Source organism: Magallana gigas, chromosome 2 (assembly GCF_963853765.1).
Source record: "Magallana gigas chromosome 2, xbMagGiga1.1, whole genome shotgun sequence".
In the NCBI taxonomy this organism is placed as follows: Eukaryota; Metazoa; Mollusca; class Bivalvia; order Ostreida; family Ostreidae; genus Magallana; species Magallana gigas.
Window position 1 is genome coordinate 31,479,874 of NC_088854.1, and position 15,103 is coordinate 31,494,976.

General features: G+C 36.3%; 3 protein-coding genes across 4 annotated transcripts; 1 reads left to right on the top strand and 2 right to left on the bottom strand.

Annotated features, from left to right (window-relative positions):
• Positions 1-1,329: 1,329 nt before the first annotated feature.
• LOC105322310 (uncharacterized) lies at positions 1,330-8,518 on the bottom strand. Of its 2 annotated transcripts, none has more exons than XM_011420950.4 (8): positions 8,363-8,518; positions 7,619-7,679; positions 7,085-7,220; positions 6,570-6,788; positions 6,261-6,314; positions 6,051-6,097; positions 3,059-5,908; positions 1,330-2,898 (listed from the first exon to the last, which is right to left on the bottom strand). In XM_011420950.4, exons 2-8 carry the CDS (start codon positions 7,676-7,678, stop codon positions 2,614-2,616), a joined length of 3,651 nt encoding a protein of 1,216 aa, XP_011419252.3. In that variant the 5' UTR covers position 7,679; positions 8,363-8,518; the 3' UTR covers positions 1,330-2,613. The 2 variants fall into 2 exon arrangements, with proteins under 2 accessions (XP_011419252.3, XP_019920427.3); XM_020064868.3 differs by lacking the exon at positions 8,363-8,518 and adding an exon at positions 8,165-8,263.
• A 519-nt stretch (positions 8,519-9,037) lies between these two features.
• LOC105322311 (uncharacterized) lies at positions 9,038-13,058 on the top strand. The gene is made up of 6 exons (XM_020064869.3): positions 9,038-9,071; positions 9,582-9,765; positions 11,213-11,439; positions 11,595-11,855; positions 12,091-12,210; positions 12,734-13,058. The coding sequence occupies exons 1-6, from the start codon at positions 9,041-9,043 to the stop codon at positions 13,024-13,026; spliced, it is 1,116 nt and encodes a 371-aa protein (XP_019920428.3). The 5' UTR covers positions 9,038-9,040; the 3' UTR covers positions 13,027-13,058.
• Positions 13,059-13,464: 406 nt separating this feature from the next.
• LOC136272937 (microsomal glutathione S-transferase 1-like) lies at positions 13,465-14,720 on the bottom strand. Its single transcript, XM_066076143.1, has 3 exons — positions 14,446-14,720; positions 14,116-14,210; positions 13,465-13,861 (listed from the first exon to the last, which is right to left on the bottom strand). The coding sequence occupies exons 1-3, from the start codon at positions 14,563-14,565 to the stop codon at positions 13,618-13,620; spliced, it is 459 nt and encodes a 152-aa protein (XP_065932215.1). The 5' UTR covers positions 14,566-14,720; the 3' UTR covers positions 13,465-13,617.
• Positions 14,721-15,103: the final 383 nt, after the last annotated feature.

Below are 15,103 nucleotides of genomic sequence, written 5' to 3' on the forward strand. Positions count from 1 at the left end.
TGCACGTGTCACTGGGTCTTACAAAATTGGGTAAGAGCGATTTATATTATTTACGAATTTAAAATCACAAATTCATTTCCCACTTCCATGTCCTTTGAAAATCTTGTCATTGTCTTAAATTTCACAATCAATGTAATATAACAAAAGTTGCAATACTATTCTACAATAATCTATTTTGGTTTCATTTGAAGTTCTATCTTCATAAAGCCAAAATCAGTGGCTATGGGACATCTAGTAGGTTTTTCCCTTTCCACCTTTACCAACTTTTCCTTTTACCCCTAATGTTATGCACATAAACCTAGTTACATGAAGCAATGACTGTCATAAAATTTTAATTTAAAAAAAACCCGACCTGCTATGTCATCGTAAAGACAAGATATATTTCATAAATGTAGCACCTTCTACTTTATTTTGCTTGTAAACGAAGGTATAGCACACAAATTACATGTGCACAAGTACTTACGACAAGAGGTTCTCGGGCTTTGACGGTCACCTGAGTCCCTTATATCTCTCAGATTAACATGTCAGAGTCTCATGTTTGCATTTTAAGCTTCATTTTGAAGTCTAATTAAACCCTGATCTGAGACTCCTCTGGCTGTTATCCTGCTTTTATTGTTTGAAAAATATTCATTCATAAAAAGGGATGTTGTGTGTTTAAGTGGGAGGTATCTCGGATTATCTGTACCTTAGCTCCAGGGGCCAAAATGTTTAATAACACGAGACCTGCAGGCCTTAAATATCACTTTTTTTATTACGGTATACTCAAAGTTTTATTCATAATGCACACAAAATGCATGCAGGTTTTTTCCACAGTATACAAAGTACAGGATATTAAAATTTATTTCATAAAAAAGAAAGCATGTTTAATTCAACATTGCCTTGCCAAGTGACGATATATATAGTTTTCAAGATGAAGTTCAAATTGTTTACGTGTGACACATAGCAATAACCCAAAGATACATGTTCAATATATGGCCATATTTATCCCCCCCCCCCCTCTATCCTTGACTGTGATAATACAGAAAATATATCCAAACATTTCACTATTCGGCCATATTGGCCACGCCATATAGCCCGAAGACCCTACCCAGGGATCATGAACTTTACAATTTAGGTAGAAATTTAGTTTTTTTAAGTACATATGGGAGAAGAAATTTTTTTTAAAGATTTTTACTATATGGCCATATTGGCCCTACCCTAGGGCCCGAACCCCTGACACAGGGGTCATGGATTTCTTAATTTGGTCAACGGCTTTATAGACGTCATAATCATTCATTTAGATTTTTTTGCAATAGGTCACCTGACCTAAAAATTACAATAAACAATATATATATATTATGTGTTTATTCCATTCTATTCTTGAAAAATGTTTACAAATATTATCGGTGGATACAAGATCTACATGCAAGTCAAATATTTTATTCGGTCTACAAAGATTATTTACAACCTAAAATCAACAGGAAGAAAATCTCCACATCTTGATTCCACACAAATGAATAGTTTCAAACAGTGACAACAGAATTCAATTCTTTATATCAAATAATTTCACAAGACAATACTCTAGTTTATAGCAAAATTGAAGTGTTTGATCCATGTTTAAATTTTCATACATCTCTAACAATAAATTGATGAATACACAGGAATGTTTTATACATATTCCCATCTCAACCCCCACCCCCATCCCGAATCTCTCATACATTAACAAAACAAAGAAACCAGAAGACTCAATGAAAAACATATGTAAATGGATTATATCCATAAACTGATAAAATACTTGTTGAAACAATAAAACGATTGTGAGGCAGGTAGCGTGGATTTTATCTCATCCGATTGATACAGCATTAATGTAGATTTTGCTTTTAGACAAAAAAGTCTACGCCCATCCATATCCTTAGATTCTCTCCCCCTGGACAATAAAAATACTTGAACGATTTCCATGTAACATATACAAGATTAAGGAGATTAACATTATGCAAATATTACTTCAAATCCTTGCTTACAACAATCTAGTGGTCATAGTTTTTTGTACTTTGTACACCTTTCACCAAAGCTTGTTCACTGTCAGCTATAAATCCTTGACACAGTTTTCACAAAACTCATCACAGACACAAAATGACTTCAAACTGCAATATAATTCTATCTGCATTGTACAAGAGGGTATTTCATTCAATCTGATCAAAAATAGACCATGCTAAAGTAAAACGAATTTGTGCCAAAATGACATTAAAATCCATCAAAAATACCCGAACAAACCCACTCACCAACAATTTTCAACATGATTATAGGAGTGTCGATACCAAGTTAACATGATAAAATCTTACAACACACATTATTATGCACAACAATATGATTTTGTTCTTCAGCAACTTTTCACTTTCAAATTTCATAATCAATTGTACAAAAAAACTTTTTTTCTCATAGGAATAAAAAAAAAGTCCAACTAGTCAACCAGAAATTTGTCTCAAGGAAAAATACCCTCAACTTTCATTCATCAAATTCTTTCTCACAATAAAAACTGGGGCTTTTTTAAATGTCCTAGAGTGATATATTCATCATTTTCATGCAAACCACAGACAAACACCAACAAAAGACAGTGGAATCACTGGGCTCCTTCTACTGCTGCTGAATTTCAGTGAACACCTGCTCCCCTTCGGCTGGCTGGGCTTGGTCAGGCTGCTGCATGATGTACTGCACAGTTCCGTCCTGGTCAACAATGGCGTGGGTCGCGTTCTCGGTCCCATCGGCACTCTGTACGATGATGATGGTCTCCTGGCCAGCATCATTCTGTAGCGTGGTCAGGGCCTGTCCAGACAGGATCTGGGACGGGTCACTCACAACAGCTGTGTGGTAGTCCCCTTCTGCTCCAGCCACTGTCACATAGGTCTGTCCTTCAGCAATCTGTTCATGAATGCAAAACATGTTTTGTGTATATGTGTACAGTTAACAAATTTAATATTTAGATACAAGCAAAAAAGATTTATGAGAATATATCAAGGATTCAATTATTCATTCTAACAAAAAAGTTGACATTTCGTGAAATTGGCTGAAAGGAAATTACCTCTCCTTCCTGTTCTTCTTCCTCCTCTTCTTCAGAATCGTCCAAGAGATCATCTTCCTCTACTTCTTCAGTCAGCTCAAACTTCCTGATGATGGCCTGAGCCGCCTCGCCAGCAGTGACATGGATGCGGCCTATGTGTTCCAGAAGCATCTTCTTCCTCTTGAATGTCTCGTGGCACATATCACACTGGTAGGGCGACAGCTTCTTGTGAACCAGCTGAATGTGGGACATAAGGTTGGACTTGTTGTTGAAGCATCTGCCACAGTCTCCACACTTGTGTGGCTTTTCTCCAGTGTGGATTAACATGTGGCGATCCACATGATATTTCTTAGTGAATCTTTTTTCACACACTGAGCAGATAAAGATTTTTTGATTGGGTGATTTCCAGCCTTCGTGGACTCTCTTAGTGTGTCCTATCAGTGCTCCAAGGGTCTTGAATGCAGCCTTGCAAGTAGTGCAGAGATACTGCCTTGTGTGAAGATGCATTCCTTTTAAATGCGTATTCAGGTTTCCTCTGAACGCAGAAGCATAGTCACAATGAGGGCATTTGTAGGGCTTACGTCCAGAGTGGACAGTTCTCATGTGCGAACTCATTCCTGTCTTGAGCACCACCTTTCCACAGATTGGACATGGAATTTGCATTCTGTTTTGCTGGTGAAGCTCCATATGCCTCTTGATGTTCTTGGCCACTTTGCCACATTCAGGGCACTGCTCTCCTTCTTCCACAGAGCCTTGGACTGAAACTCTCATGATCTTTTCTCTCCACTTGGCATTTCTCATCTCCTCTTCATAATCAGTCTCATCTTTGTGTTTCCCCTTAATGTGTTTTACCAATCCAATAAAAGCTTTGTCACAGAAAGGACAATTAAGGGCTTCCTCTGTATTCCGTATACCTCTTCTTTTGTTCTCCATTTCTTCGAACAACCCTACATCCTCTTCCCTTTTCCCTCTCCTCTTCTTTGGGGAATCAAAATCTTCATCAATACTTGTCTCCATATCTTGAGCTATGGGACCTATCTTTTTCTTCTTCAGTTTAGGATCTGTTTGTGTCAAGACCGATCGTTTACCAGGAGATTCCTCAATCAATTCAACTTCTACAAAATTTGTTTGAGTGCCTTGAGAGTCTTTTGCTGATCCAGGCTGTGCGGTCATGATGTTGTCAATGTCAATTTGATCGAAGTCATAGACATCACCAGTTTGAAGAGAACTTTGGTTGGGATCTTTTAACAAAGAACTCTTGGAAGTGGATGGCCCTGCTTCAGACTGCTCGAATTTAATAGAAGCAACATTTGGTCCAGTGGAGGCATCAGATGTAGTAGTTTCAGTTGTCTGCCCTTTCTGTTTCTTCGCAGGAGTGGGTGCGTCATCAGTTGTGGTTTCCTGAGATTCAGTGTCATCATCTCCTCTGCTGCGTTTTTTAGATAATGTGGCAGTGACAGTTGGTGTTCTTTTGGGAGTTTTTTCTTCAGTGTCTACTTTTCTTGGTCTTCCTCTTCCTTTAGGAGTTTTATCATCTGCAGACTTTGGGGGTCTGCCTCTCCTTTTCTTTGTTTCCTCAAACTCCTCCTCTTCTTCTTCATCTTCACTTAGTTCAATTGGTACATCATCCACTTCCATTTCTAAATCTTCATCTTTGTATGTACTCTGGTTCTTTTTTCCTCTGCCACGTCTCTTAGTTTCACTGCTGGGAGTTTCTGGCTCCTCTTTCATGGTTTTTCTTGTTATTTTTGGAGTAGATTCAACATCGCTGTCAGTTTGCTTTTTGGGACGACCTCTTCCACGTTTGGCAGACTTAGGTTCCTCATTTTCAACCTCCTCTTCCTCTTCATCAACAGTTTCTTTAGCTTGTCTTTTGGGTCTACCTCTTCCCTTCCTAACTGGCTCTTCATCTCCTTGAGCCTTCTTCTTAGGTCTTCCTCTACCTTTCTTTACAGGTTCTTCTTTTTCTATCTCTTCATCATCTTCAACCATTTCTTCTTCCTCTTCTACCTCCTCCTCCTGCTCTTCTTCTTCATCCTCCTCTTCCTCCTCTTGAACTTGCTTCTTTGGTCTTCCTCTACCACGCCTTCCAGATTTTACAACAGGTGTGGTTTCCTCCACTTCTGATTGATTTTTCTTGGGTCTACCTCTACCTTTTGATGGGGTTACTTCATCTGTGCTGTCTTCAACAGTTGTATCTTTTAGAGAAGACTTGCGTCCTCTCTTTTTTGGTTCAGATTCATTCAAAACTGGAGTGGATTTACTCTCCTTTGGAGGTCTTCCACGCCCTCTAGATTTGGGTTCAGGTGTCTCTGAAACAGATGTATCTTTATCAGACTCCGCGGCAGTAGACCTCCTACCTCTTCCTCTGGTTGGCTGCTCAATTTCCTGAACACCTTCATCAGAACTTTGTTGCTCCTCCTCCACCTCTTCAATATTTTGATTTCCTTTTCCACTACGCTTGGGGTAAGACTTGGTGGGTGCTTCTACTTGTGTCTTACTTTCCTCTTCCTCCGCTTCCTTCTCCACTTCCTCCTCTTCTTTTATTTCTTCTGCTGTTTCACCTTCATCTACATCTTCTTCTGCCTCTAACTCTTCATCCACAGCCTCCTCCATTTTGTCATCATCAATATTGACACCATTGTCATCAGCAGACTCCGCATCATCTGCGTTTTCATTTTCAGTATTCATTTCCTGTTGATTATCTTCTGCATCAGGTGGTACTACCTCACTTTCATCTCCTGTACCTTGTTCCATGATAAATTCCTCCAAAGTCCCTTCAGCTTCTGGTTCAGGGGTTTCCTTCTCTGTCGTTTCCAGCTCAACTTTATCTTGTTCCACATTTTCATTCTTTTCTGTTTCATTAGTCTCCTACAAAGATGAAAGAAAATAAAAATATCAAAACTTTAAATGTGAAATAAAAGAACAAAATCATTATGATTGTTTAAAAAGATTATTTTCATTAAAAAAATCCATCAAAATCAAAAGTATACAAAGTCTATAACAAACAAACCTCTTTTTCAATGTCAGTTGATTGTACAATAGGAACTACACCTCCATCTACAAATCATATTAGAAAAAGACATAGTTTTTACAAAATATTAGACATCATATTGTTTTTAATGTAGAATATCATTGCTTCTTTTATTCCTCCAAAACAAATTGTTTTACATGGAGCTAAAAAAATTCCTTCTTAACAGTTCAATGTTTCGTAAAATCTTACCACTGGTAACCTGTATAAGGACATTTGTGCTTACAAGATCCTCAATGTCGCCTTCTGTAAAACCAATGAAATTCTCTATTTTATATTAAATCATTTTCCCATAACAGAAAATCATTTTTTATATCATACATAGAAGAAAAAAAATGCTTGCGTATCAGTACAACATTTCATACAAATCTCTTGAACCCCTTAAATTTTTTTGCATAAAAATTGGATATCAAGGAGACTTGACATAAACAACCAATTAACCTGAAGCAAATGTTTTGCAAAATATGTAAGATGAACAAAGAGTTATACAAAGCTATGTACCTTGTGCACTTTCTGCTTCAGCTGCAGGGACTGTCTCTGTTTGCTGGACACTAGGGGACCCCTCCTCCACCTCGGACTTTTCTGCTACAACATCCTGTTCTGTGGTGGTCATCAGCATGGACTCCTGTGTCTGCTGCATGTACTGTTCCAGGTCTTGTGTCATGGCCACTGTGTCAGGGAGCTGTGCCACCGCAGGTTCTGTGACTAGAGTCACTGTTTCTGAAAATTGAATTTGGACTTTTTTGACGCAGGTAATACTTAAAGTTTAATGTGAAAAGATTATATATATAAAATACCTATTGACTGTTAATACAAAGAGTACATGTACTCAATTTTTTTTAATTCTATTTTTTACTGGGCAACATGTTTAAATGTAAATCATTAGGCAAATGATCTGAAAGTTTCCAAAATCAATTATAAAAGGCACACTATTTGGATAAACTGGTTCATACTCTTACCTGCTTGCAAAATTATAACAAACAATACAAAAATTAAAAGTTACATAAAATATGTACCTAATACAGTAGTTTGGGGATTTTCTGATTCTGTGGACATTACTTCTGGATTAATGTCAACTGTAGCATCTGAAAAACCATTGGATGCAGTCACTGGAATTCCTGCCAAGATGCTGTCAGCAACAGTAGTGCAAGTCTATAGGGAAAAAAAGGGTAGAGAGAATCATCACTAGTACCAAAATCAAATCAAAAGCAAATGAATTTCATACATGTATCTTGTGAACACAGAAGTGTACAATGTAAAAGGGTGCTGAAAATTGTTAACTTGCATATAAAATTCTTAATAGTATGCAAATTTTGTACAGATAACAAATAAAAGGCCATAAAAGAGGGTATTAACTCCTTTATTTTATTTTTTAATAAATTGTTTGATAGTTTATCAAAATAATTCACTTTGGAAAAACTTAATACATTTGCAAATGATATAATTTCCAAATGGGAAATGTTTAACCATGAAAGATGCCCGAATGTTTTTTTTTTGATTTCTTGAAATATTTTTAATGTTGATGGATAAACCATAGAATCATTATTTACCTCATCAGATTTCCCAGTTGATATACTGACATTAGGGCTTGGTTCATTTATATTTTCCATCCTTTAAAAAAAAACAAATTTTAATTCAATTAGTAAATAATCCATGTGCATGTTTTTCCCCCCAGATATTTTTTTTTTATGATGATTATTACATGTCATTTATTTATTGATATTCTTACAAACCGCACTTGTCACATGGTGTCTATGAACTGTGACCCATGACCTACATTATTCATGGTAATTTCAGTGAAAAAAAATACCACTCGAAGTCTAATCAAAATGAACAAATCAAATGTGACAAAACCGATGTAAGGTATAAAACGAAATCTCTTTATTTGATCAAGGAAGAATACAGTAGCAATAAAGCAGATGCATTGCTGCGCATCCATGGCGATTGCCGATTCGTCAACCGGCTTGGCTCGAATTGAGCATAAATTTTCCGCCATGTTGAAATAGCAAGCGGAAACAAAAGAATATGATCATGTCATTTTCATGTTACATATCCATAAATCTGAAAATACATCTTTTCCTATCACTTATAATTACATTCATAATCTACTGCACTGTTCAAACGCCGTTCAGCTGAGATAGAAACACGTTCAATTGTCGCCCTTGCCCACCGACTACAAGGGCAGTTAACCACACAATCGCCATCATCGAAACAGCTTTGAAGTTATCGCCCGTAATTTTATATTTCTTGCTTCAAGTCGCTTTTAAAATGTTTTAGCATTGATGACAACTTACCTTAATCAACAGGTCTCTTCCAACAACAATTGATCTCTGTTTTTTCACCCTAAATATCCATCATAATTTCATAATGACGCCCTTCTTTCGATTTTTTCCTTGATCATGCACGCTTCGAAGATATTTACCCATAATGCAACGCTTTCGGATGATTCCGGGAAGTTATGGCGGTAAATTTAAAACCAGAAAAGTAGCATTAGATATTAAACAACTAATTTTCAAAGTGTTATAAGCTATGAATAAGATAATTAATTAATTACATAACATTCCCATTGTTTAAACTTAATTTGTAGTTTTTCCAGTAAACAGGTTACTATTCAAAGAGAATTCAAATATAATTAACCTTAGATCGATAACCTATATTTATGTCAAACAGTACATGTATATTTTTATATTTATCAATATGCATGATATTTTTTAATCTTTAAAAATTCGAAATCACGATATAGGCCTGCGAATTCTTTTTAGAAATTATCGACCGCCGTTCTTGTTGGCCATGTCAATATATATACGGTGTGTCCACTCAGATACCAGATACAGAGATGTATACCAAGGTGAGACTGACTCTCTCTCTCTCTCTCTCTCTCTCTCTCTCTCTCTCTCTCTCTCTCTCTCTCTCTCTCTCTCTCTCTCTCTCTCTTTTCTACAGTGTAATTTTTTATTTCTTTCAGAGACAAAATGCAACTGATTCTCATTATCGGATGTCTCGGTAATTTTCTTCTGCATGCCCCGCTGATTTTAGATTGTATACATTATTAGATAAAGAGAATAATTATATGATAATTATATAAACCAGTGCGTAAGAATTTGCCTTAATTAATTAATCGGAAGATGAATTTCTCAATTTCTTTACAAAATTTAATCACTCTTATAAAGCTGGTACATGCATGGGCTAGTCTGAACTGTATACAAGTATATTATCTTTTTTCATTAATTAAGCTAGATCTCATTTATAACCAGATACATGTACGGTTGATAAAAGTTTAAAAAAAAAAACTTTTGTTTTTCTAGAGGCGCTTTGTACATGTACCTTATGTTCTAAGCATTCTAGCATTAGATGTAGATTTATCCTTTTTATACTGATGCAATAAAACTAATTGCATGCTTTTGATACGTCCATCTTTTCCATTACATATCTTAATTAATAAATTAAATCGTAAACTTATGTACCGGTAAACATCATATAACTATGTTACTGCTTTACTCGACCTTTCTTTAGTTTCACAAAGTAGTGCAACCACCCCCATCACTGCCAAAGTCACTTTACACACCTCCACCGTCACTTGGAATGAAGCCCACAGTTTCTGTCAGTCCGTTAACCAATCATTGCTGACCGCCGACACACAAGAGAGACGGGATGCATTACTCTACTTCTTCCACAAAGAGCCGTGGCAATCCGTAAAGTAAGTTCAAGATTTCAATTGCACCTGTGGTACCTGTGCGTCACGTGACCTCTGTTTTGTACAAATCAATCACACTTGCTTATTATACATTTATTGTACGATTATGAATGAAATATGGAGATTTATTCCATCAGAAAAGTCTTATTTCCCGAGGGCAACGCCCGAGTGAAATATGATTTTTCTGGGGGAATAAATCATCGTCATACTCGTATTTCCCGTCCATGCAATAAATTGTTTATTATACCGAACGACAGGTAATGATTTAAAATACATCAGTTTCTAACGTTTTTCAATTCTAGTAAAGCAATAACGTAGTTATATAATGTTTACCGGTTTTTTCTATTACAGTTTCTGAAATAAAAAGGATTTAAAACGATTTTTTAATAGAATGCATCGTATGCTCATCCTCAGGATTTTTTATAAGCATGGAATGAAAATTCGAGGGGGTAAAATATGATGTCAGATGAAGAATATGACGATTACAGGGAAATGTATGAAGTTTTATTGCATGCCCTGGCACGTGATTGTCTAGAACCAATCAGATGTCGCGTTATGTAGAATAATCATGTTGAGGTATCATAATATGAATTAGAGAGGATGACCGGCATTCAAAAAGGTTCGAAAATATCCTTGTAAATATACGTCTATTTATAACACTATAGAACCCAAATGAATGAAAGTAAAATTGAGTTATAAACTGCGTTCGAAGTCATTGTCAATCCAGAATGATAAAATTATATATATTTTTTCTGCTTGTGAATGAATTGAGTTTTTTTTATATAGAACCATTTTAACAAGAGCTTGGACTTTCGGTAGTTGTGAAAAACAGCAATGTGACGTAGGTCTGATCTATTTCATTGCTGGCCACTCAGTCATGGCTTTTTGAAATCAACATGAATTGTCTGGCTTTTGTGCTAATACTACGCAATCGTTGCATGTTTCGCACTGGCGTCGGAAGCAAATTGAAAGTGGGGGGCTAGACTTATCCTCAGAAATATTGAGAAAAAAGTTATTCCCAAAATCATGGAAATCCTAATCCAATCCGTGGGGGGGGGGGGGGGGGGGTAGTATACCTATACTTCCCCAAAAAAAAAAATTGTTAGTATGCTTCTGAATCCAACTTTTCAATTTCTCAAGGTAAATTTAGATACAATAATCTTTCCTGCGAAAAAAAAGTGGGGGGGGGGGGGCTGAACCCTCTATCATGCTATGCTTCTAATGGTAAGGTATAAATTTGCAAAAAAAAGTGGAGGGGCTAAGCCCCCCCTAGCCCCCCCGGTTCCGACGCCTATGTTTCGCATGAAACCGCGTCATTTTTAAGACGCAAGGAATAGATAGTTACATCCTACTGAAAGTCCAAGGTATTGTTAAATATTTCAAATATAATATCTAATTCAAAGAAGAAATTAAGGGGTTTTTTTTTATGGAGAATCACGTTTGTTTATAGGGATCTCCAGTTTTGGACAGGTCTTCACGCTACGATTCCGGACACTGCGTCTACTCTCAAATGGGCAAGTTCATGCCAGCAGCCGACAATGGCAGTTTTGGGTTTAAGTGTTTCTTCTAGTCACCGATATTGTGGATATATCAGTTTGGAGAATACCCGTGAGATAAAGTTTGGGACATCAGACTGTGTTCTGTCAAAGAAAAAGTTTCTTTGCCAGGAGCTTCGAAGTAAGATGGCGGCAAAATTTCTTCATTTTTCTCACCGTTGTTTCGTAAAGGCATTTTTAAAGGAAAGAGAAAGATAGGCTTAAATGTAAATATTTAAAAAAAAAAAGATTCCTAATCGAGATAAACTATACATGTACCTTTTTTCGCTGTTTCAGACCATTGTTTATATGACGTCATACCAAAGGCGTTTGGTAATATCGTGGCATCACACCACTTGACAAACGGTAGTGTTTCCGAATGCCAGAGCGAGTGTGAGAGATTCGTCTCAAACAATGGCCACCGATGCTTGGGTTTTAATTTCAATGACGTCACACAGACATGTGGACTGATGACGGGGGAGAACCTGTACCGGTTGGATAAACACCATCGACCGTCGCCTGTTCACCGTTTATTTATTAGACGCTGTGAAATCCAGGGTATCCAACTGCACATACGCATTATTATAATCATAGATTGTACTTAATAGAAGACAATCGGTTAACTTATGAATATAAATATTATAAATACAATTTATATGCTTGGTGGGTTTTTAAGGTTATTTGACGTGTTACCTAACTAATCTATTGAGTAACTATGGCGTCTTCGTAAGCCACCAAACCAATAATATCTTTTCTGTGCAAATCTATTTAAAATATCAATTCGGATTTCCAGCAACTCTGCAGCCATCGGGAACAGAGGCCCATCAGGATTTCTCCTGTTCCCTGCGTCCGGTCAGTCCGTGTGTTGACGTCCGACGATTTTGTAATAATTCACACGGAAAGCTGGAAACAGGTAAAACAATAAATACTGTAGTAAATCAAAGCCCCTTTAATAAGCATGTTCAATGAACAGTACGATGACTTTTTTTTCATTTGCTTTGAATCTAGCATTGTCCTATTCATTGGTTTTTCTCCCGGAATTTGGAATATTTAATCGTCAGTTGATTGGCATAAAATACATAGAACATAGTCGAATCGGGCCCTAGTTCAGGACATTAATATCTTGCATCCAAAATCATTCTACAATCGAACATATCAAATACGAATTAAGAGAAAATTTAAGTTGATTTAGAGAATTTCAGAGAGGGTTAATGGAGAAGTCATTGGGTTTTCAACAAAACAAAACAATTGTTACCGGAGTAACAATTTAATTATAGAATTTGCTTTTGCGGTGGGGAGTGGAAATATTGAGGTGTGCCTAAAATAGCTCTCTTCCAAGTTAGATTTCAGTCCCTTTGACATGAATTATTGATTATATTAAATATCCAAACACATGAATGGCGTCATCAAAAAACTTTTTCAATTTCGGATTCCAGATGATGAGAGATGTGAATGCAGGCTACAGAAAGCGACACAGACGATCAATCTGACTGAAAAAATAGAGAAGATTGTAGAGAATATACGAATTCCACCCAAAAACACGTCCATTGCCATCAGACAGAAAATCTCCGTCACAGACTCACGCATTAGCTCATGTGGTATCGGAATCGTTGCCATAACAATCATGTCCGCCATCTTTGGTGGAATTGTCATGATGGATTTGAATACTGTTAGACTGCATTTGACTGGACACTTAAATGGCAAGTACCCAAAAAGGTTGCGTATTTAATGTAAATCAATATTATAGTCATGTGTAACAAATGTACGAAGCGGCATTAAATTTTGCAAGTCTTTTTCGTTGTTTTTATATTTCAATCGGGAAAAGCTTCATAACTTAAAGGGACTTGGACACGATTTGAGATCAAAAATTTTATTTTTATTTTTTATGTATAAAATGCTATTATCAACAAAAGAAAGATACATTTGATTGAAACTTACACCAATACAACACATATGTAAAAAATGACAATATTCGAGTTTTGTTTACAAAACAAAGAATTAGGAACTCTGTATCTTGCTTAATACTTGATATTTCACTTTCAAATTTTGACAAAGCATTATAAACTTATATACTTATAATATTTATCAATATAAACATTGAAAATGGAAAAATAAAATTTGAAAATTCTAAGTCAAATCGTGTCCAAGTCCCTTTAAAATCTAGTAATTAAAAATAATAATTCTTTATTCTTTTTAAATAAATTCATAATGCAAATAGAAAAAAGAACCAAAGCTAAATCCTTGAAACAACAACGCCCGTTCAATAAGAAATATCATAGTTTATTCGGCCCCAGGAAAATAAATAACGGCTATGCCAGGTCTACATTTTGCCACGTTGAAAAACTGACAAACTCATGAAACATAAGATGATCACGCCAGCAAGGTAGGAAAAAGTTCTTGTTGGCTGGGGCAGGGCCTGGATTAAAGCGATATTATGCACAACGCGCGTCACAAGAAAAGACCGGAAGCACAAAGCGGCTGTCCAAGGATCCGGTTCGGTCAGGACGTAAAAAAGGCCAATCGTCACAAAAGGAACTATGTTTTCCAGATTATTTAAATGACATCTGCAAAAAAAAGTATAGAGATTCAGGGGTGAGAGAAGAGTTATCGTTAAGACCTTCAACGGAGGATTTGACAGTTGCGCTTTGCATGGCTTCCTTCTTTGATAAATGCTAGTATAGATGGTCATATCTTATCCCCATATATTTACTATATAGTCTACTGCAACTTTAATATACATAAAAATTATGAATGTAATTAAAACACTTTAATTATACATGCATCTTAAAAATGAACTGATACATGTATGTAAACAAACCTTCTAAGCCTTTTGATTAGGGCATCATCGGCAGTTGGCTTAAGATGGTGTTTTCCAACAATAAACTGCGAACAGTCTTCTGGAAAAGAAAACACCTACAAAAGAAATACAAAATAAATGTACTATAAATCAGAACATTTAATACATGTAATGTACATAGACTTGGTATGGTCAAAGTATTTCATTACACCTATATGCTAAAATTTTAAACAAGAGGCAAGATAAGGTTAGTATTATAGTGAGCAAATTAAAAATATATGTCATTATATAGTTTGTACATGTTTAAGTTGGACCGTAATAAATTTCCAAATGAAAAAACAGTTTGCATACCTTCCGTTTGACTCGAATTCGTATGACCAATAGCGCGATACCTATGGTCTCGAGAATCAGAAGGATGGAATAGCAAACAAACTGGGAAAATACAGGGTTGTCAAATCCCAACGCCACCATAACTTCAGCTTTTGTTCTTACTTTACTTGTATCACATATCAAAACACACGTGTGTTCTTTAACATTGATAGAAGTGTGCTATGAATCCCTGCCTGTACAGTTATAGTTGTACTTCCGTTTCACTTCCTTCAAGTATATCCAAGGACCATGCCAGTTGTGTAATATGCGCTGACACCAGGAAATTGTTGTTTCGTCGATATGAAGGACACAATCATGTATCTGGTGTTAAGGGCATACGCTGATTTACAGTTAGAGGGGGTAGTGCTGGGGTGGGGGGGGGGGGGGGCTGGATAATTCAAACTCACCCATTTTAATGAAAAAAAAGGGAGATGGAGTAGTAAGGCGTGTAAAATGCCTATAGCATGACGGATGAGATACTGAAGAAAAATATCAACAAACCTGGTGATTCTTCAAAAAATCGTTCCAAACAATATATATTTAACATAACATCGATTTGTAAGCTTCAATACTTGGGATATAATATTAATTTAAACGTATATGCCCCCCCCCCCCCAATAATCAAATAGGGTCTTTTTTT